We start from the raw sequence: 20,680 nt of genomic DNA, 5'->3' as shown, positions 1-20,680 counted from the left end.
GTTCTTGTTATAATAGAATGACTGCGTGTATTTTAGAAAGAATACAACTATAATCGTAAGTTCTTCGTGGTCATTCTGGTCATGATCATTCGTGTGGTTTTTCTTTGACATCATCTACAATGAAACTTTCAATTAAGCGTGGAACTGATTTTGGAGACTTCCAATTAACCGTGGAACTGATTTTGGAAGGATAGAGCAGCTCCAAACAGAAATCTTAGCCAAGTAGTACCAGTAACATATAGGGATAAAATGGGTGCTAAATTTCCCAATTAACAGTGTCACTAGTTCCAAATGTTCCCAATGGCGTAAAGTTTTTGAAACACGCAATCGTTTATAAACAGTAAAAACCCAAATTTAATGTGAAAAAACGAAAAGGAAAAAGGGAAAAGGGGGCAAACCACCAGCTTCCCTTGGAAGGCTGAGCACCAGCAGCCTCCTCCCATGGCGACCATCACCTGCCACCTCCCCCCTCTCCTCCCTGGCCCAGCCTCCGGGCACCATCGCCACCTCAAGCCCTCCCCGCCCCCCTTCAATCGGCACCTCCGCGCCCCGCCTCCGACCCGTCTCCTCCGCGCCGCCCGCCGCCGCCATCCCGACGCCGTCGTCGTCGTCCCAGACGCGCGCCCCTGGGTCGGCGACCTGTCAGGAGCCGCCTCCTACCGGGACGGGAGGGAGGAAGATGGGGACGAGGAGGAGGACGCGGACGACGACGACCGCAGCCTGGACCTCCTGGCCCGGTTCCTGCACTCGGTATTCAGGAAGGCCTCCCGCCGCGCGCGCCGCGCCGCCAGGTCCGTGCTGCCGCCCTCCGTCCCCGCTGAGCTGGTCCGTTTCGCTGCTTGCTTTATCAGCCTGAGTTTATCATGCTTGTTCGGGATCAGCGGCATGGAGATCTCCGCCGGATTTGTGCGTGATCTGGTGTGTTCCCGTGTTTATGCGCGTGCAGGTGAAGTTCTCGGTCAATGGCGTGCTGGTTCTCACCTTCTTGTGGATCCTCAAGGGGCTTCTTGAGGTGAGGAATTCCTTCACATATAAGCTGTTTGATGCCCTGTTTCAAAATTGTGGGCAATTACTATTTCTGATTTAGTGTTTCTATGCGCAACAAATGGTTGTGATGCTGTATGATCAAGGGATAGTCACTAGTTTGTGCTCCGAAAAGGCGTGTTCGTGCGGGGAACAGATAGGTACTCTTTGTTGCTATTTGCTTAGGCAGTGAGAGCTGAGGAAGACAGCCAGTGCTTATTGATGGGGCAGTCTTTACTTGTCTGCTTGGGAAGTACTTGATGAAATGCCGATTCAGTGCTCATGTGTTGCTCTTGATATGTATGAACAAAGCGTTGTGCTCCTTGTCTGATTTATTTCTGTTTCTAGAGGGCATGTTGGTTCGGAGAACAAATACGTACTGGTTTGGCTACCGTTTTCTTAAGCAGCGAGCAAGAATTATTGAGTAGTCTTTACTTGTCTGCTTAGAAAATGCTTAACATGTATAGGAACCTTGGTTTCTGAAATTTTGGCATAGTTAGCTAATTTGATGGGCAGCAAAATGGGTGGTTGTTATTGTTGCTGACTCCATATGGTTGGAGCTATATGTCAATTAATTAGCCCGATATACGTGAGGTCGTCACTTTGTTGAGTTGATGGATGTTTTCTAAAAATGGTGAGGGGGTTGCCCTGGTTTTCTTTCAGGCAATCGCTCAAAACTGAACGTTTCAATAGATGTGTAAGACCGCACAGATAGTTAGTCACACCAAGACATAGTGACTTCCTTGTTATCAGCATCGTTTGCTTTTAGAAAATAGGTCCAGTACAAGAATATATATGAGTGCATTCCTCACTTGGAGAGTTTACAAGTGAGAGAGCTCCAGATCTTAGTACAAATAGAACATAGAGCCCCAAAAATTAAGTAGGATTAGCCCAAGGAGAAGCATCAATCACTCAGGGAAGGTGCATTCTTCAGGCCATCAGGGCATCAGGTTGGATCATAGGATGCCAGAGGCAGGATGTTACTGCTGTGCATATAATAGACTGGTGAAATGAGGCCAAAACATTTGTGCAAGACGTGGTGTTTTGCTTATTGGTAAATGGCCCTTCAAATTCCCCACTGTTGATTTCTTTTTAGCCACCAAAGCTATCTATGCTGGTTTAATGCTGTTACGTGTCAGATCAGTAACCCTGTGGTAGATGGTACAGATCCACCACTCTCAGTTTGCGATAGAAAATGTAAAGTTGCAGCTTATGTATCTGTACTGTTCGATTCTGTGCAGCCAACATTTTCTACCTCAAAGTTCTTTATTTAAGCCTGTCTATTATTTGGTTTGTGCAATCTAACCCCTCTAGCCCATTTTTTTCTAGCACTGTTTTGCTTATTTCATGTTACACAGTAATTCCCTTGTTAGGCCCATTCTATTTTCTACTAGTGACGTGACGGGCACAGTTAAACTGACTGCTACAGGTAGTTGTGGGTTAACTCAACAGAATTAAATCAGAGGGGTCTCTGTCACACAAATTGACTAGTAGATGGGCTTGCAAATTGCAATTAATTTTTTGGAAAATTCTGCAGCAGTTAAAAGTTGCAACCTTATTTCTGTGGGTAGATTAATTTATTGTGATGGAAAAGTGAGAACCTTTTTAAGCTAAGCATGTTGAGCTAGTTAATGAAGAACCCTGTTCTGTTTCTTTTCATCTCTACCTCCCTCGTAACTGATTTGCTGCGGCGGCTCTTTTCCTTCCTGGATTAAAACGCCAAGCTTACAGGGATCATCAACCTTTAAGTTCATGGTCTGTACCACATACACACAGTCCAATTCAGTGACCACCCTATGAGGATTCTACTGAGTCGCCAGCAGGAAACTTTCCTGGCATGCAAATAGTTAAGTATCTTTGGCACTTGCACAGTTAAACTGTAGCCACCAAGACATGAAGATGACCTTATGGCTTACGCCATTCATCTCGTGTAATGATACTGTCACTTTCTTAGCTTGTCTATTCTATGTATGGTCCATGGACATGGATTTTGAACCAGTCTTTCCTGTTTCTGCAATTCAGCCTTTTATTTTGCAAGATGTCCAATACTTCATTATGACACCCTTAACGTCTGGGATGGATTCTACTTTGTATTTCTATTTACTGGAATTTTGTTGGATGGGAAACAGTACTCCAAGATAACCCTCCAGGGTGTTGGTTGAGCCTGCGAAAATGCATCTCTCCCCATCAGGGTTAGCAGAGTCCTCACACTATATGGACATGAACATCAATAACATTTTGAAGTGCTGCATGACCGGTTGTATTTCATGTAAGCTAGTTCCAGCCTGTGTTTGTAGTGACTGGTGACAGAGAATCAACCAGAATCAGAAATATGGCTGTAGAATCAACACGTACCCCAGAATTAAAGTTCTGGATAGCAGTTAGGCTGCCATCATAATCTATTGAATTCATACATTTTATGTCATATTTGTGGTTACCTGCTAGCCAAGAAATTGATGTCACGCTGGTAGTTGGTTCGTGCAATCAATACACCAATTAGGGTTACAGCTGCCTAAAACGGAGGCATGAAAAATCACCAGTTGCATTCATTGGCATGTGGGCATTTGTTTTCGAGATATTAATCAAGGTTATATTATTCAGCTTTTGGAAGGTACCCGGCTACCCGCTCACTGCATTTATCGGGCAAGCTAAATGGTTCCACGTAATGTACTTGCCATTGTAGTACCTCTCAAAGCTTTAATTCCCAGAGTTTGCATTTCTGGGAGACACGCCAAAGTCCATAGTTGAGATTCATCACCACCATGAATTACAATTTGTCTGAAATCGCAGAATAAGTTCTTTGAGAATAACATGCCTTGCATTATGTTGCATTGATGCTTGTGGCAAACTCATTTTCTAGTCCTTTCTTTCAGTAACTTGGAAGCATTAGTAACTCAATTTGTCTACAGGTGGTCTGCACATTTGGAAGCATGGTGTTTATAAGCATCCTTCTTGTTCGAGGGATATGGTCTGGAGTAACTTACATCAGAGAAAACCGATACAGCTATATTCAACAGCTCAAGGATGACGACAACCGGTGGAGCAGAGTACAGCCTGCTGGTTGATCGTTTGCTTTCCTTGCTGGCAACATACTCTGATTCAAAGGGCCCATGAATAATCCAGGGCCACTGTTGAGATAGCATGGATGCTCCCAGCTGTGCACAAAATGCTGATGTTTGTTGTTGCTATATAAATTGCTGCTGGAGAATCGAAGGAACCCCCCTGTAGTCTATACAAATAAGTGGTTCTCTTCAACATGATGGTGAAAAATGTTACCGGCGACTGATTGGGTTTTATATCTGGCCTGGCCCCATACTGGCTGAGCCGATGTTGAAAGACTCGTATTTGTTGTAGTATGAAAATGGTGCGAAATACCTATGGTCAGTACTCAGTACAGTGTAATTCTGTTTTATTTTGATAGATGGAGTGGTCCTGAATATCCAAAGCTAGTATTTTCTCCTGTGATGCCATGAAGGCATGAACTAGCTTGACAGAGTAGTAGTCTTGCTTCTGCAGTGGATTTCAAAATCTTGCCGGGCAACTGTCTTTTGATCTCCAACAGTCTGTCTCAGTCTTGCACTCTTGCTGCTTTTGGCCGTTCGTCTAGATTCTTTGTTTGCTACTCTCGCCTGATCTGATGCTTTGAGTTTGAGATTCCTCCTTTGGCTCTCGCTAGCATTTGGTCTGTTACTTCCAAAAAGGAAGAAGGCCAGAGACAGCGGAAATCCAAAATGATATCGTCAAGACAGTAGTCGTCACTCAGGTCAGGGGCACTGAGGTGTAGTATTACACCAAACCTTTTTTTTTAAACATCAGTACAGGCACAAGCGCTCATATACACACGCATACATTCATCCCTACGAAAGCACACACGCACATCCTACCCCTATGAGGGGCTCCGAAAGACTGAGCCGGCATATCATCTTGTGATTTATGAAGTCACCGTAGGTACCTCGTCGTCGACGAAAACATCTCCCACTGAATGCGCATCGTCGGAAATCTTGAAATAAATTCAGGAATAAATGCGAGCATCAGGATTTGAACCCATAGTCCCTCTAATCATAGGTGGTGTTTGGTTCTCTAGTCCTAAGACTTTTTTTAGTCCCAACGAAAAAGTCCTTAGTCTTTAAAAAGTCCTTTCCTGTTTGTTTTCAGAGACTAAAAAGTTCCTAATCCCTTCCTAAAGATTATTAAATGATCATGTTGCCCCTAGTATATAGAAAAATAACAGTCAAACAACACCATAAGGTGGCGGGGCAATGGGTGCATGGAGGGGCATTCATTTAGTCCCAAATGTCTAGTTTAGTTCCTAAAAAGTCCCTTCCATTTGATAAAAAAGTCTCTAAGAGGAATTTTTTCTAGTTCCTACATTAAGAAGTCCCTGGAAACAAACACCCCATTAGTTCCTCTAACCATCCAACCACAGGTCATAGGTTGGCTCGCCAAAACCAAACCTTTAATATTATTGGTGGATACGTCATCAATCGATTTGAATGGTCTCGCTTTTGTTCGTTTCAGCCACGCCAACAGACGGAACCGTGGATCCCTATTCTGAGAAAGGCGAGTTAGGCGAAGACAGTAGCATTTCGGCCCTGTCCTAGTTCTCGGTCATTTCGAAGTATCTAGCCAGTTTGACACCTTTTGTCATTATTATCACGCGTGCCGACTAGCTACTGCCGACCACTCGTACAACGGTACAAGTGATCCAAATACAGTATTGCTTAGCAGGGACCTTTGTCACAACCATGCTAGCTACCCCGTCAGCCAGTTACCCGTCGCCATCGGCGTATTCATGGCGAATCCCTGGCGACCCACGCCAGACCGTCAGATGCGCATCCGACGGCGCCCCGCAGGCCGCCCCGATCTTCTCCGGACCCATGCGCCTTTTATGAGCAAGAGCGACGTGCCCAGCCGTCCCGGAAATGTGGGAGGCGCGCGTCCGTCCACGAGGCAGAAAGCCTGGAGCGCTGCTGCGCCACACGACTCGCGGCACGGCCATTGGTGGAGTGGAGGTGTCGTGTTTTGATCCAAATATTTTTGGCTTGGATGCCTCGTGTTGCACGTAGTACACCTTTCTCTACCAGCCATATCTTGTTGCGGTTGACCGACGCTTAATCTTTGATCGGTTGGCTGATCCGGCGACAAACATTGCATCACACCGTTGGGTCGCATTTACGCCGAATCTGAGCCGGAACAACGATTTCCGCGTGGCCCGATCTCGGTGGGCCGCTCGTATGATTCCCAAGCTGCTGGCAGTTAACACGCTGGAGCAAATCGTTCGGAAGAAAAAATAAGCTTAGCACTGGCGATCACCACTGGTTATGAGCGAGTACTTCTACTGTTTCGTCGACAGATGATTGAAGCTGTATTTTCTCTTTTGGGTACTGCTAGTCGCCGTCATCCTCCTGGCTCCTCAGCCGTTTGGGATTCCTGGCCGTTGGATCGTTTTGCTTGATGCAATCTGGGCCATCGGATCGAGCCCTGGGAGGACCTCGGCCGTCGGATCGAAGAGGTGACCCTGTAGCAATGAATAGTTTCGTCCCGTTCGTGCCACCGCGCATAATTCTGACGACCCGCCGAGGGCATTTTCATCATTTCACATATGGGGCTATAAAATGCCGGCTCCCCATGGAGATAACCCTAGCCGCCTCACTCCCGCATCTCGCGCGTCGCCGCCTAGCTGCTCCCCACGCCGCCGCCTGCGCTCACCCTCACGTCGTCGCCTCCGCTCGCCCTCGCGCCGTCGCCTCCGCTCGCCCTCACGCCGTCGCCTCGTCTCCTGCTCCCCCGCCCTCTCGATGCTCCGCAGCGCAACACCAGGAGAGCGCGAGCGCGAGCAGCCACGACCCTCTCCTCCTCTCCCACGCTCGTTCCCCTGTTGCCTCTCTCATGCCGCCGCCACCCCATCTTCTCTCGCACTTCCCGTCCTGCTAAGCCCGCCCTCCCGTGCTTCACCACCTGGCCGCTCTCGCTTCGAGGGGTGAAGGACGTCGAGCAGATGAGTCCCACTGTCGACGATGGTGGGGGTGACGCACAACTCTGACGAGCTCATCAGTGGGGAGACCAACGGACGACCCGCGGTCGCCGCTTGCATGAGAAGGCGAGGGAGGCGACCTGATGCGAGGCGCCCACTCAGTGCTTCCCCGCCAAATCCGGCCGCCACCAGCTCGCTTCGGCCTCCTCATCTTCGTGCATCTCTGGGAAGAAGACGACCCAAGCTGAGTCGCCTCCCGAGCCGCAGTGCGAAGATCACGGTGAACGCCCTTTCCACTTCTCCCGTTTCCACTGTCTCTCTCTCAGATTTACCTATTAATCCAGTCGAGATTCGATCAGATGTGTCTATCTGTTCATTTACAGGGGGGCAGAACCCCAAGGGCAGAGTTGCAGTCCTCTACAGCTGCGGGGAGGAAGAAGAAGAAGGGCTCATATATATGCCTCTCTCTGGTGGTGAACACTCTTCCCTGGAATCGAAGATCTGCCTATCCCTGCATCACGTAAAGTGCGGCCTGCAGGTATTGTTGGGGAACGTAGCAGAATTTTTAAAATTTTCTACGCATCACCAAGATCAATCTATGGAGTCATCTAGCAACGAGGGAGAGAGGAGTGCATCTACATACCCTTGTAGATCGCGCGCGGAAGCGTTCAAGATAACGGGGTTGATGGAGTCGTACTCGACGTGATCCAAGTCACCGATGACCAAGTGCCGAACGGACAGCACCTCCGTGTGCAACACACGTACGGTTGGGAAGACGTCTCCTCCTTCTTGATCCAGCAAGGGGGGAGGAGAGGTTGATGAAGATCCAGCAGCACGACGGCGTGGTGGTGGATGCAGCAGGATCCCGGCAGGGCTTCGCCAAGCGCAAGCGGGGAGGAGAGGTGTTACAGAGGGAGAGGGAGGCACCAAGAGCAAGGGTGCGGCTGCCCTCCCTCCCCCCTCTTTATATAGGGGCCTTGGGAGGGCGCCGGCCCTAGGATATGGATCTCCAAGGGGGGGGCGGCCAAGGGGTGGCTTCCCCCCCCCCCCCCCAAGCCAAGTGGGGGGTGCCCCCATCCCTAGGGTTTCCCAACCCTAGGCGCAGGGGAGGCCCAAGGGGGGGCGCACCAGCCCACCAGGGGCTGGTTCCCCTCCCAATTCAGCCCATGGGGCCCTCCGGGATAGGTGGCCCCACCCGGTTGACCCCCGGGACCCTTCCGGTGGTCTCGGTACAATACCGGCGACCCCGAAACCTTCCCGATGGCCAAAACTGGACTTCCTATATATAAATCTTTACCTCCGGACCATTCCGGAACTCCTCGTGACGTCCGGGATCTCATCCGGGACTCCGAACAACTTTCGGGTTACTGCATACTAATATCTCTACAACCCTAGCATCATCGAACCTTAAGTGTGTAGACCCTACGGGTTCGGGAGACATGCAGACATGACCGAGATGACTCTCCGGTCAATAACCAACAGCGGGATCTGGATACCCATGTTGGCTCCCACATGCTCCTCGATAATCTCATCGGATGAACCACAATGTCGAGGATTCAATCATTCCATATACAATTCCCTTTGTCAATCGGTACGTTACTTGCCCGAGACTCGATCGTCGGTATCCCAATACCTCGTTCAATCTCGTTACCGGCAAGTCACTTTACTCGTGCCGTAATGCATGATCCCGTGATCAACCACTTGGTCACATTGAGCTCATTATGATGATGCATTACCGAGTGGGACCAGAGATACCTCTCCGTCATACGGAGTGACAAATCCCAGTCTCGATTCGTGCCAACCCAACAGACACTTTTGGAGATACCTGTAGTGTACCTTTATAGTCACCCAGTTACGGTGTGACGTTTGGCACATCCAAGGCACTCCTACGGTATCCGGGAGTTGCACAATCTCATGGTCTAAGGAAATGATACTTGACATTCGGAAAAACTACAGCAAACGAACTACACGATCTTTGAGCTATGCTTAGGATTGGGTCTTGTCCATCACATCATTCTCCTAATGATGTGATCCCGTTATCAATGACATCCAATGTCCATAGTCAGGAAACCATGACTATCTTTTGATCAACGAGCTAGTCAACTAGAGGCTCACTAGGGACGTGTTGTGGTCTATGTATTCACACATGTATTACGATTTCCGGATAACACAATTATAGCATGAACAATAGACAATTATCATGAACAAAGAAATATAATAATAACCATTTTATTATTGCCTCTAGGGCATATTTCCAACAGTCTCCCACTTGCACTAGAGTCAATATTCTAGTTACATTGTGATGAATCGAACACCCATGCAGTTCTGGTGTTGATCATGTTTTGCTCTAGGGAGAGGTTTAGTCAACGGATCTACCACATTCAGGTCCGTATGTACTTTACAAATCTCTATGTATCCATTTTGAACACTTTCACGAATGGAGTTGAAGCGACGCTTGATATGCCTGGTCTTCCTGTGAAACCTGGGCTCCTTGGCAAGGGCAATAGCTCCAGTGTTGTCACAGAAGAGAGTCATCGGGCCCGACACATTGGCTATGACTCCTAGGTCGGTAATGAACTCCTTCACCCAGACTGCTTCTTGTGCTGCCTCCGAGGCTGCCATGTACTCCGCTTCACATGTAGATCCCGCCACAACGCTCTGCTTGCAACTGCACCAGCTTACTGCCCCACCATTCAAAATATACACGTATCCGGTTTGTGACTTAGAGTCATCCAGATCTGTGTCGAAGCTAGCATCGACGTAACCCTTTACGATGAGCTCTTCGTCACCTCCCTAAACGAGAAACATATCCTTAGTCCTCTTCAGGTACTTCAGGATATTCTTGACCGCTGTCCAGTGTTCCATGCCGGGATTACTTTGGTACCTTCCTACCAAACTTACGGCAAGGTTTACATCAGGTCTGGTACACAACATAGCATACATGATAGACCATATGGCCGAGGCATAGGGGACGGCACTCATCTTTTCTCTATCTTGTGTCGTGGTCGGGCATTGAGCCGTGCTCAATCTCGTACCTTGCAATACAGGCAAGAACCCCTTCTTTGACTGATCTATTTTGAACTTCTTCAATATCTTGTCAAGGTACGTACTCTGTGAAAGACCAATGAGGCGTCTTGATCTATCTCTATAGATCTTGATGCCTAATATATAAGCAGCTTCTCCAAGATTCTTCATTGAAAAACACTTGTTCAAGTAGGCCTTTATGCTTTCCAAGAATTCTATATCATTTCCCATCAACAGTATGTCATCCACATACAATATGAGAAATGCTACAGAGCTCCCACTCACTTTCTTGTAAATGCAGGCTTCTCCATAAGTCTGCGTAAACCCAAACGCTTTGATCATCTCATCAAAACGAATGTTCCAACTCCGAGATGCTTGCACCAGCCCATAAATCGAGCGTTGGAGCTTGCACACCTTGTCAGCATTCTCAGGATCGACAAAACCTTCCGGCTGCATCATATACAATTCTTCCTTAAGGAAACCATTAAGGAATGCCGTTTTGACGTCCATTTGCCATATCTCATAATCATAGAATGCGGCAATTGCTAACATGATTCGGACGGACTTCAGCTTCGCTACGGGTGAGAAAGTCTCATCGTAGTCAACCCCTTGAACTTGTCGATAACCCTTAGCGACAAGCCGAGCTTTATAGATGGTCACATTACCATCCGCGTCTGCCTTCTTCTTAAAGATCCATTTATTTTCTATGGCTCGCCGATCATCGGGCAAGTCAGTCAAAGTCCATACTTTGTTTTCATAGATGGATCCTATCTCGAATTTCATGGCTTCTAGCCATTTGTCGGAATCCGGGCCCGCCATCGCTTCTTCATAGTTCGAAGGTTCACCGTTGTCTAACAACATGATTTCCAAGACAGGGTTGCCGTACCACTCTGGTGCGGAACGTGTCCTCGTGGACCTACGAAGTTCAGTAGCAACTTGATCTGAAGTTTCATGATCATCATCATTAACTTCCTCTCTAGTCGGTGCAGGCACCTCAGGAACATTTTCTTGAGCTGCGCCACTTACCGGTTCAAGAGGTAATACTTCATCAAGTTCTTCTTTCCTCCCACTTATTTCTTTCGAGAGAAACTCTTTCTCTAGAAAGGACCCATTCTTGGCAACAAAGATCTTGCCTTCGGATCTGAGGTAGAAGGTATACCCAATAGTTTCTTTAGGGTATCCTATGAAGACGCATTTTTCCAATTTGGGTTCGAGCTTTTCAGGTTGAAGTTTCTTGACATAAGCATCGCATCCCCAAACTTTTACAAATGACAGCTTAGGTTTCTTCCCAAACCATAATTCATACGGTGTCATCTCAACGGAGCCCTATTTAAAGTGAATGCGGCAGTCTCTAAAGCATAGCCCCAAAATGACAGCGGTAAATCGGTAAGAGACATCATAGATCGCACCATATCCAATAGAGTGCGATTACGACGTTCGGACACACCATTATGCTGAGGTGTTCCAGGCGGCGTAAGTTGTGAAACTATTCCACATTTTCTTAAGTGTGTGCCAAATTCGTGACTCAAGTATTCTCCCCCATGATCTGATCGCAAGAACTTGATTTTCCTATCACGTTGATTCTCAACCTCGCTCTGAAATTCCTTGAACTTTTCAAAGGTCTCAGACTTGTGTTTCATTAAGTAGACATACCCATATCTACTCAAGTCATCAGTGAGGGTGAGAACATAACGATAGCCACCACGAGCCTCAACACTCATTGGACCGCACACATCAGTATGTATGATTTCCAATAAGTTGGTTGCTCGCTCCATTGTTCCTGAGAACGGAGTCTTGGTCATTTTACCCATGAGGCATGGTTCGCACGTGTCAAATGATTCGTAATCAAGAGACTCCAAAAGTCCATCTGCATGGAGCTTCTTCATGCGTTTGACACCTATGTGACCAAGGCGGCAGTGCCATAAGTATGTGGGACTATTATTATCAACCTTACATCTTTTGGTATTCACACTATGAATATGTGTAACATTACGCTCGAGATTCATTAAGAATAAACCATTCACCAGCGGAGCATGATCATAAAACATATCTCTCATATAAATAGAACAACCATTATTCTCGGATTAAATGAGTAGCCATCTCGAATTAAACGAGATCCTGATACAATGTTCATACTCAAAGCCGGAACTAAATAACAATTATTGAGGTTTAAAACTAATCCCGTAGGTAAATGTAGAGGCAGCGTGCCGACGGCGATCACATCGACCTTGGAACCATTCCCGACGCGCATCGTCACCTCGTCCTTCGCCAATCTCCGTTTATTTCACAGCTCCTACTTTGAGTTACAAATGTGAACAACCGCAACGGTATCAAATACCCAGGAGCTACTACGAGTACTGGTAAGGTACACATCAATTACATGTATATCACATATACCTTTAGTGTTCCCGGCCTTCTTGTCCGCTAAGTATTTGGGGCAGTCCGCTTCCAGTGACCACTTCCCTTGCAATAAAAACACTCAGTCTCAGGCTTGGATCCATTCTTTGGCTTCTTCCTGATAGCTTGCTTACCGGGCGCGGCAACTCCCTTGCCGTCCTTCTTGAAATTCTTCTTACCCTTGCCTTTCTTGAACTTAGTGGTTTTATTCACCATCAACACTTGATGTTCCTTTTTGATTTCCACCTCTGCTGATTTCAGCATTGAATATACCTCAGGAATGGTCTTTTCCACCCCCTGCATATTGAAGTTCATCACAAAGCTCTTGTAGCTCGGTGGAAGCGACTGAAGGATTCTGTTAATGACCGCGTCATCCGGGAGATTAACTCCCAGCTGAGTCAAGCGGTTATGCAACCCAGACATTTTGAGTATGTGCTCACTGACAGAACTATTTTCCTCCATCTTACAGCTGAAGAACTTGTCGGAGACTTCATATCTCTCGACCCGGGCATGAGCTTGAAAAACCATTTTCAGCTCTTCGAACATCTCATATGCTCCGTGTCTCTCAAAATGCTTTTGGAGCCCCGGTTCTAAGCTGTAAAGCATGCCGCACTGAACGAGGGAGTAATCATCAGCGCGTGACTGCCAAGCGTTCATAACGTCTTGGTTCTCTGGGACAGGTGCGTCACCTAGCGGTGCTTCTAGGACATAATCTTTCTTGGCAGCTATGAGGATGATCCTCAGGTTCCGGACCCAGTCCGTATAGTTGCTGCCATCACCTTTCAGCTTGGTTTTCTCTAGGAACGCGTTGAAGTTGAGGACAACGTGGGCCATTTAATCTACAAGACATATTGTAAAGATTTTAGACTAAGTTCATGATACTTAAGTTCATCTAATCAAATTAATCAATGAACTCCCACTCAGATAGACATCCCTCTAGTCATCTAAGTGAAACATGATCCGAGTCAACTAGGCCGTGTCTGATCATCACGTGAGACGGACTAGTCAACATCGGTGAACATCTTCATGTTGATCGTATCTTCTATACGACTCATGCTCGACCTTTCGGTCTTCTGTGTTCCGAGGCCATGTCTGTACATGCTAGGCTCGTCAAGTCAACCTAAGTGTATTGCGTGTGTAAATCTGGCTTACACCCGTTGTATTCGAACGTTAGAATCTATCACACCCGATCATCACGTGGTGCTTCGAAACAACGAACCTTCGCAACGATGCACAGTTAGGGGGAACACTTTCTTGAAATTATTACGAGGGATCATCTTATTTAAGCTACCGTCGTTCTAAGCAAATAAGATGTAAAACATGATAAACATCACATGCAATCAAATAGTGACATGATATGGCCAATATCATTTGCTCCTTTTGATCTCCATCTTCGGGGCTCCATGATCATCATTGTCACCGGCATGACACCATGATCTTCATTATCGTGTCTTCTTGAAGTTGTCCCGTCATCTATTACTTCTACTACTATGGCTAACGCTTTAGCAATAAAGTAAAGTAATTACATGACGTTTATTTTGACACGCAGGTCATAAATAAATAAAGACAACTCCTATGGCTCCTGCCGGTTGTCATACTCATCGACATGAAAGTCATGATTCCTATTACAAGAACATGATCATCTCATACATCACATATATCATTCATCACATCCTTTGGCCACATCACATCACAAAACACTTGCTGCAAAAACAAGTTAGACATCCTCTAATTGTTGTTGCAAGTTTTTACGTGGCTGCTAAAGGTTTCTAGCAAGAACGTTTCTTACCTACGCCAAAACCACAACGTGAATTGCCAATTTCTATTTACCCTTCATAAGGAACCTGTTCATTGAATCCGATCCGACTAAAGTGGGAGAGACAGACACCCGCCAGCCACCTTATGCAACTAGTGCATGTCAATCGGTGGAACCAGTCTCACGTAAGCGTACGTATAAGGTCGGTCCGGCTTCATCCCACGATGCCGCCGAATCAAGATAAGACTAGTAACGGCAAGCAAATTGACAATATCGACGCCCACAACTGCTTTGTGTTCTACTCGTGCATAGAAACTACGCATAGACCTGGCTCATGATGTCACTGTTGGGGAACGTAGCAGAATTTTTAAAATTTTCTACGCATCACCAAGATCAATCTATGGAGTCATCTAGCAACGAGGGAGAGAGGAGTGCATCTACATACCCTTGTAGATCGCGCGTGGAAGCGTTCAAGATAACAGGGTTGATGGAGTCGTACTCGACATGATCCAAATCACCGATGACCAAGTGCCGAACGGATAACACCTCCGCGTTCAACACACGTACGGTTGGGAAGACGTCTCCTCCTTCTTGATCCAGCAAGGGGGAAGGAGAGGTTGATGAAGATCTAGCAGCACGACGGCGTGGTGGTGGATGCAGCAGGATCCCGGCAGGGCTTCGCCAAGCGCAAGCGGGGAGGAGAGGTGTTACGGAGGGAGAGGGAGGCGCCAAGAGCAAGGGTGCGGCTGCCCTCCCTCCCCCCTCTTTATATAGGGGCCTTGTGGGGCGCCGGCCCTAGGAGATGGATCTCCAAGGGGGGGGTGGCGGCCAAGGGATGGCTTCCCCCCCAAGCCAAGTGGGGGGCGCCCCCACCCCTAGGGTTTCCCAACCCTAGGCGCAGGGGAGGCCCAAGGGGGGGTGCACCAGCCCACCAGGGGCTGGTTCCCCTCCCAATTCAGCCCATGGGGCCTCCGGGATAGGTGGGCCCACCCGGTTGACCCCTGGGACCCTTCCGGTGGTCCCGGTACAATACCGGCGACCCCGAAGCCTTCCCGATGGCCAAAACTGGACTTCCTATATATAAATCTTTACCTCCGGACCATTCCGGAACTCCCCGTGATGTCCGGGATCTCATCTGGGACTTCGAACAACTTTCAGGTTACTGCATACTAATATCTCTACAACCCTAGCGTCATCGAACCTTAAGTGTGTAGACCCTACGGGTTCGGGAGACATGCAGACATGACCGAGACGACTCTCCGGTCAATAACCAACAGCGGGATCTGGATACCCATGTTGGCTCCCACATTCTCCTCGATGATCTCATCGGATGAACCACAATGTCGAGGATTCAATCAATCCGTATACAATTCCCTTTGTCAATCGATACGTTACTTGCCCGAGACTCGATCGTCGGTATCCCAATACCTCGTTCAATCTCGTTACCAGCAAGTCACTTTACTCGTGCCGTAATGCATGATCCCATGATCAACCACTTGGTCACATTGAGCTCATTATGATGATGCATTACCGAGTGGGCCCAGAGATACCTCTCCGTCATACGGAAGGACAAATCCCAGTCTCGATTCGTGCCAACCCAACAGACACTTTTGGAGATACCTGTAGTGTACCTTTATAGTCACCCAGTTATGTTGTGACGTTTGGCACACCCAAGGCACTCCTACAGTATCCGGGAGTTGCACAATCTCATGGTCTAAGGAAATGATACTTGACATTCGGAAAAGCTACAGCAAACGAACTACACGATCTTTGAGCTATGCTTAGGATTGGGTCTTGTCCATCACATCATTCTCCTAATGATGTGATCCCGTTATCAATGACATCCAATGTCCATGGTCAGGAAACCATGACTATCTTTTGATCAATGAGCTAGTCAACTAGAGGCTCACTAGGGACGTGTTGTGGTCTATGTATTCACACATGTATTACAATTTCCGGATAACACAATTATAGCATGAACAATAGACAATTATCATGAACAAAGAAATATAATAATAACCATTTTATTATTGCCTCTAGGGCATATTTCCAACAGGTATCCCCTTACTTCTATGTTGCTATGTGCCTGTTTTGTTCAAATGCATACTGTGTTAGTTGCTACCTGCTGCAAGTATCTCTTTTCTTCTTCTATTCTCAGTCCTCCAGGCCTCTGCTTGCTTGTGCTCTTATTAATGCCATTTGTTAGCCTCGTAGGATTTTTAGTTTCTTCTTGTGGACGATCCTCAGGTCTAGCTAGATCACACATGCAGAATTTTTTGTCTTTATTGTTTTTTGTTACCTTGTTGTCAAAGAGAGATGTTCAGGTCTGTCTAGGTTCCAAAGAAGATATTCTTCTTTGATTTGTTTCTTGTTGTGGAGGAGCCTCAGTTCTAGCTAAATTCCAAAGAAGATATATTTTGGTCTTTATTGTTTTGTTAGTACCTTGCTGTCAAATACAGATCTTTAGGTCTGGCTAGGTTCCAAAGAAGAGATTCTTCTTTGTCTTTGTTGTTCTGTTAGCGCTTACTGTGAAACATGGCCTTGGCTTTGCCTGGCAAAATATAATACTCGAGAGGAAATGGTACAGCATGGACGGATCTACGCTGTGGCCAGACCAGAAAAAACGATGGAGATGTGGTTGCTGGAAGTAACCTGACCTTTCAAAATCGCCAATTAACATGCTTACATTCATTATTTGAGGCGGTGGTAGACAACGGCTGCCTGGCAGATAGTTCAAGTCAGGCCAAGTTCTCTTTTTTTGGTTGGATCTTAAGCACCGTCGGCTCTAAATTTGAGTTATCTAGCCCATGTCGAGGAGATCATTAGAGGTGTCAGATCATGTGGAAACTTTAAATCTTTTATCTATGCTGAAAATGTAAATAGGTCATGCATTGTTTCTGGAAAGGTTCTTGCCTGTCTAAATCCTGCTAGGTGTGGGGCTTTTTTTCGCATGCACGGTTACTGCTCTTATTCTTTTCTCTAAACTGGCATAGCATGGATCTGCTGTCAGGAAAGTGTATGCAGTAAATTATGTGAGGTTTTGTTTGATCTGGTCCAGTTTCTTCCTTGGATCAGGGTTTGGGTGCAATAAACTATGTGGCCTTTGATTTAATTTGGTGCATTGCAGTTAGAACACTTAATTTGTGTTTGTTTGGTGTGCTTGTTTTTTATTGCCATCTTTAAGTTTGTTTCCTGTGTTAGGTCCATGGTTTGGTCATCATGGCTCCTTTGGCAGCAGTCTTAGAGAGACTGGGATCTACATGTGCCTATTAGTGGTTCTTGCTGGTTACTGTTGCAGCATCAGTTGGTTTTCTATGTTCCTTGTTTTGGTTCTTGTTTTTTTACTTTCTGCTTGATTGTTTGTTTTAGTTTGGAGGTGAGATGTTGAGGCCCTTTGTGCTGTTGGAGGTTGTTGGGTACTGTTGGAGCAGTTTGGTTCATTCATATGGTAAGCACGCCATTTTGCTGTACTTTCTGATAAACTGTTCTGACTATTCATGAATGTTTGTTCCTTTATTTGTTCACTCTATTTGTGTGATGGAGTATCAGGTGGCCTGCTATTTTCATGTATATGAGATGCACGTAAACTGAAGATTTTCTTTTTTACTTCATAACCGAAGAGATTATTTACCTAGCCGAAAGAGAAATTTCTTTGTACATATTGTTTTGTTTACATGTATATGAGATACACGTATATGGCTAATACCTGAAACATATGAACTGAGAGTCGTTCTTTTCTTCCTGGACATGTTGATATCTATCTCCTTTGGTATGGAATATCAGTCTATATTATTTAACAAAATTCTTTGCTACCAATGAAATATTCTAAACAATCTGGAAAATGTATAGCTTGAATGGATAATCGTGTTCTGCTTAATTAAATGGAATGTTAGCCTACATAGTTTTAAGCCTCATTCATGTTCTTGTGTTCTGCTTCTACCTTATTAATGCCAGATCCTGAATGCATTAAGTGAGCAGTAAATACTTGCAACACTCTTACTCTCAAGGTAAGCCACAAATCACTCATTTGTTTACTGATGTTTATAAACATGCTGCTTTGTGCAAGTTACTGGGACTCCCGAAGTCTTAACAATACCACAGACTCTGGAATTAGGCATTTTTAAGCTGGAACAAGCCACAATTCAGTTTGAGTAACCACACCAATCTTTGTGCCTGGATAATCAGTGTAGTTTTTTGTTTGATTGAATGCCGCTCCTTCCATTTTGTGCTTATTATTTTGCATGACATGATTTGAGTTTAAGGGCATTTACAGACAATGCGATGTTGTCCTTAAATTCACAAAGATGAGCAATTAATAGTTGAACTGATTGTAGGCACATAAGGTTGCAAGAGCCACATGGTTGCACATGTAGTACTTGCCTCCTTGATTCTTCCTTACTCTCTTGATTTCCTTACCTGTACAGTGATTCTCTATTTCATTTACCTTATTATGTGTTTCATTTTCTTATCATGTGTATGTAGGAAAATCAAGTGGGCACTGTCACTGAGGCCATAGAGGCTGTGAAACAGGCAAAGGATGCTCATTGGGGTGTGATGGTGTCGTATAGGTATGGGGACACGGATGATTCTTTCATCGCCGACCTGATTGTCGGTGCAACAGCTGGACAGATCAAAGCTGGTGCCCCCTGCTGTGGAGAGTGCCTCATGAAATACGATCAGGTCTCTGTTGAATGTTTGCTGCCTTTTATGTGGTTACATGCACGAAAGTATTGGTCTAAAGTTATAGTACCATATGGTCATTCTAAATAGCTTCTTAATTTGTCTTGAATGGTCTTTGATGAGCGTGTGCATTGTGTTTGCAGCTTCTAAGAATAGAGGGAGAACTTGGAAGCAAAGGGGTTTACGCTGGTAAAAATTGGAGAACTACCCTGAGCTGACTCACGGCTCACTGGATTCCACCGATGCGGTCCGGGGGGTTTCTGTAAAGATGTGTTTTGTGCTGGCTCAGCAAAGATAAAATTGTAGCATTTGTTTGTTAACAAAGGATCCTTAAATTCTCCCTTGAACATCATACCTTGCCCTATTTTGCAGCTCAAGGTTGTAATTTGTCTAGGAGCCCGCTACTGGGTCAGGCATGGTTAATTTTTGTTGCTCTTTTTCAGAAATGTTGCTTGTTCCTCAGTGTCTAGGACGACCAGTAAAAAAATTTGCTGTTGGTAGTTGTCACAGCTCACAAGTAGATTTGGTGTACTGCGCTGTTGGGTTTCGTAGTAATTTCAAAAAATTTCCTACGCACACGCAAGATCATGGTGATGCATAGCAACGAGAGGGGAGAGTGTGATCTACGTACCCTTGTAGATCGACAGCGGAAGCGTTAGCACAACGCGGTTGATGTAGTCGTACGTCTTCACGGCCCGACCGATCAAGCACCGAAACTACGGCACCTTCGAGTTTTAGCACACGTTCAGCTCGATGACGATCCCCGGACTCCGATCCAGCAAAGTGTCAGGGAAGAGTTCCGTCAGCACGACGGCGTGGTGACGATCTTGATGTACTACCGTCGCAGGGCTTCGCCTAAGCACCGCTACAATATTATCGAGGATTATGGTGGAAGGGGGCACCGCACACGGCTAAGAATATGATCACGTGGATCAACTTGTGTTTCTAGGGGTGCCCCCTGCCCCCGTATATAAAGGATCAAGGGGAGGAGGCCGGCCGGCCCCTATGGTGCGCCAAGGAGGAGTCCTCCTCCTAGTAGGAGTAGGACTCCTACTAGGAGGGGGAAAGAAGTGGGGAGGGAGAAGGAAAGGGGGGCGCCGCCCCCCTCTCCTAGTCCAATTCGGACCAGGGGGGAGGAGGCGGGCGGCCCACCTTTGGCTGCCCCTCTCTCTCTCCACTAAGACCCATATGGCCCATTACTCCTCCCGGGGGGGTTCCGGTAACCCTCCGGCTCTCCGGTTTTCTCCGAAATCACCCGGAACACTTCCAGTGTCCGAATATAGCCATCCAATATATCAATCTTTATGTCTCTACCATTTCGAGACTCCTCATCATGTCCGTGATCACATCCGGGACTCCGAACTAACTTCGGTACATCAAAACTCATAATATAACTGTCATCGAAACCTTAAGCGTGCGGACCCTACGGGTTCGAGAACAATGTAGACATGGCCGAGACACGTCTCCGGTCAATAACCAATAGCGGAACCTGGATGCTCATATTGGCTCCTACATATTCTACGAAGATCTTTATTGGTCAGACCGCATAACAACATACGTTGTTCCCTTTGTCATCGGTATGTTACTTGCCCGAGATTCGATCGTCGGTATCTCAATACCTAGTTCAATCTCGTTACCGGCAAGTCTCTTTACTCGTTCCGTAATACATCATCTCGCAACTAACTCCTTGCAAGGCTTATGTGATGTGCATTACCGAGAGGGCCCAAAGATACCTCTCTGACAATCGGAGTGACAAATCCTAATCTCGAAATACGCCAACCCAACATGTACCTTTGGAGACACTTGTAGAGCTCCTTTATAATCAC

The 20,680-nt window shown here is 46.5% G+C and overlaps 1 protein-coding gene and 1 long non-coding RNA gene across 3 annotated transcripts; both read left to right on the top strand.

Annotated features, from left to right (window-relative positions):
• The first annotated feature begins 149 nt into the window (after positions 1 to 149).
• LOC125552423 (uncharacterized) lies at positions 150 to 4,472 on the top strand. The gene is made up of 3 exons (XM_048715974.2): positions 150 to 825; positions 947 to 1,012; positions 3,933 to 4,472. The coding sequence occupies exons 1-3, from the start codon at positions 442 to 444 to the stop codon at positions 4,086 to 4,088; spliced, it is 606 nt and encodes a 201-aa protein (XP_048571931.1). The 5' UTR covers positions 150 to 441; the 3' UTR covers positions 4,089 to 4,472.
• A 2,197-nt stretch (positions 4,473 to 6,669) lies between these two features.
• LOC147976349 (uncharacterized) lies at positions 6,670 to 19,328 on the top strand. Of its 2 annotated transcripts, none has more exons than XR_015601453.1 (5): positions 6,670 to 7,277; positions 7,381 to 7,535; positions 17,544 to 17,622; positions 18,657 to 18,854; positions 18,998 to 19,328. It is a non-coding gene; the product is annotated as an uncharacterized LOC147976349 (long non-coding RNA). The 2 variants fall into 2 exon arrangements; XR_015601454.1 differs by having other exon boundaries at positions 17,376 to 17,622.
• The last annotated feature ends 1,352 nt before the right edge of the window (positions 19,329 to 20,680 follow it).

Source organism: Triticum urartu, chromosome 4A (assembly GCF_056163025.1).
Source record: "Triticum urartu cultivar PI428250 chromosome 4A, HENAU_Tu73, whole genome shotgun sequence".
Classification (NCBI taxonomy): domain Eukaryota; kingdom Viridiplantae; phylum Streptophyta; class Magnoliopsida; order Poales; family Poaceae; genus Triticum; species Triticum urartu.
The sequence above is the reverse complement of the archived record's forward strand: the minus strand, read 5'-3'. Positions and strand labels throughout refer to the sequence as shown.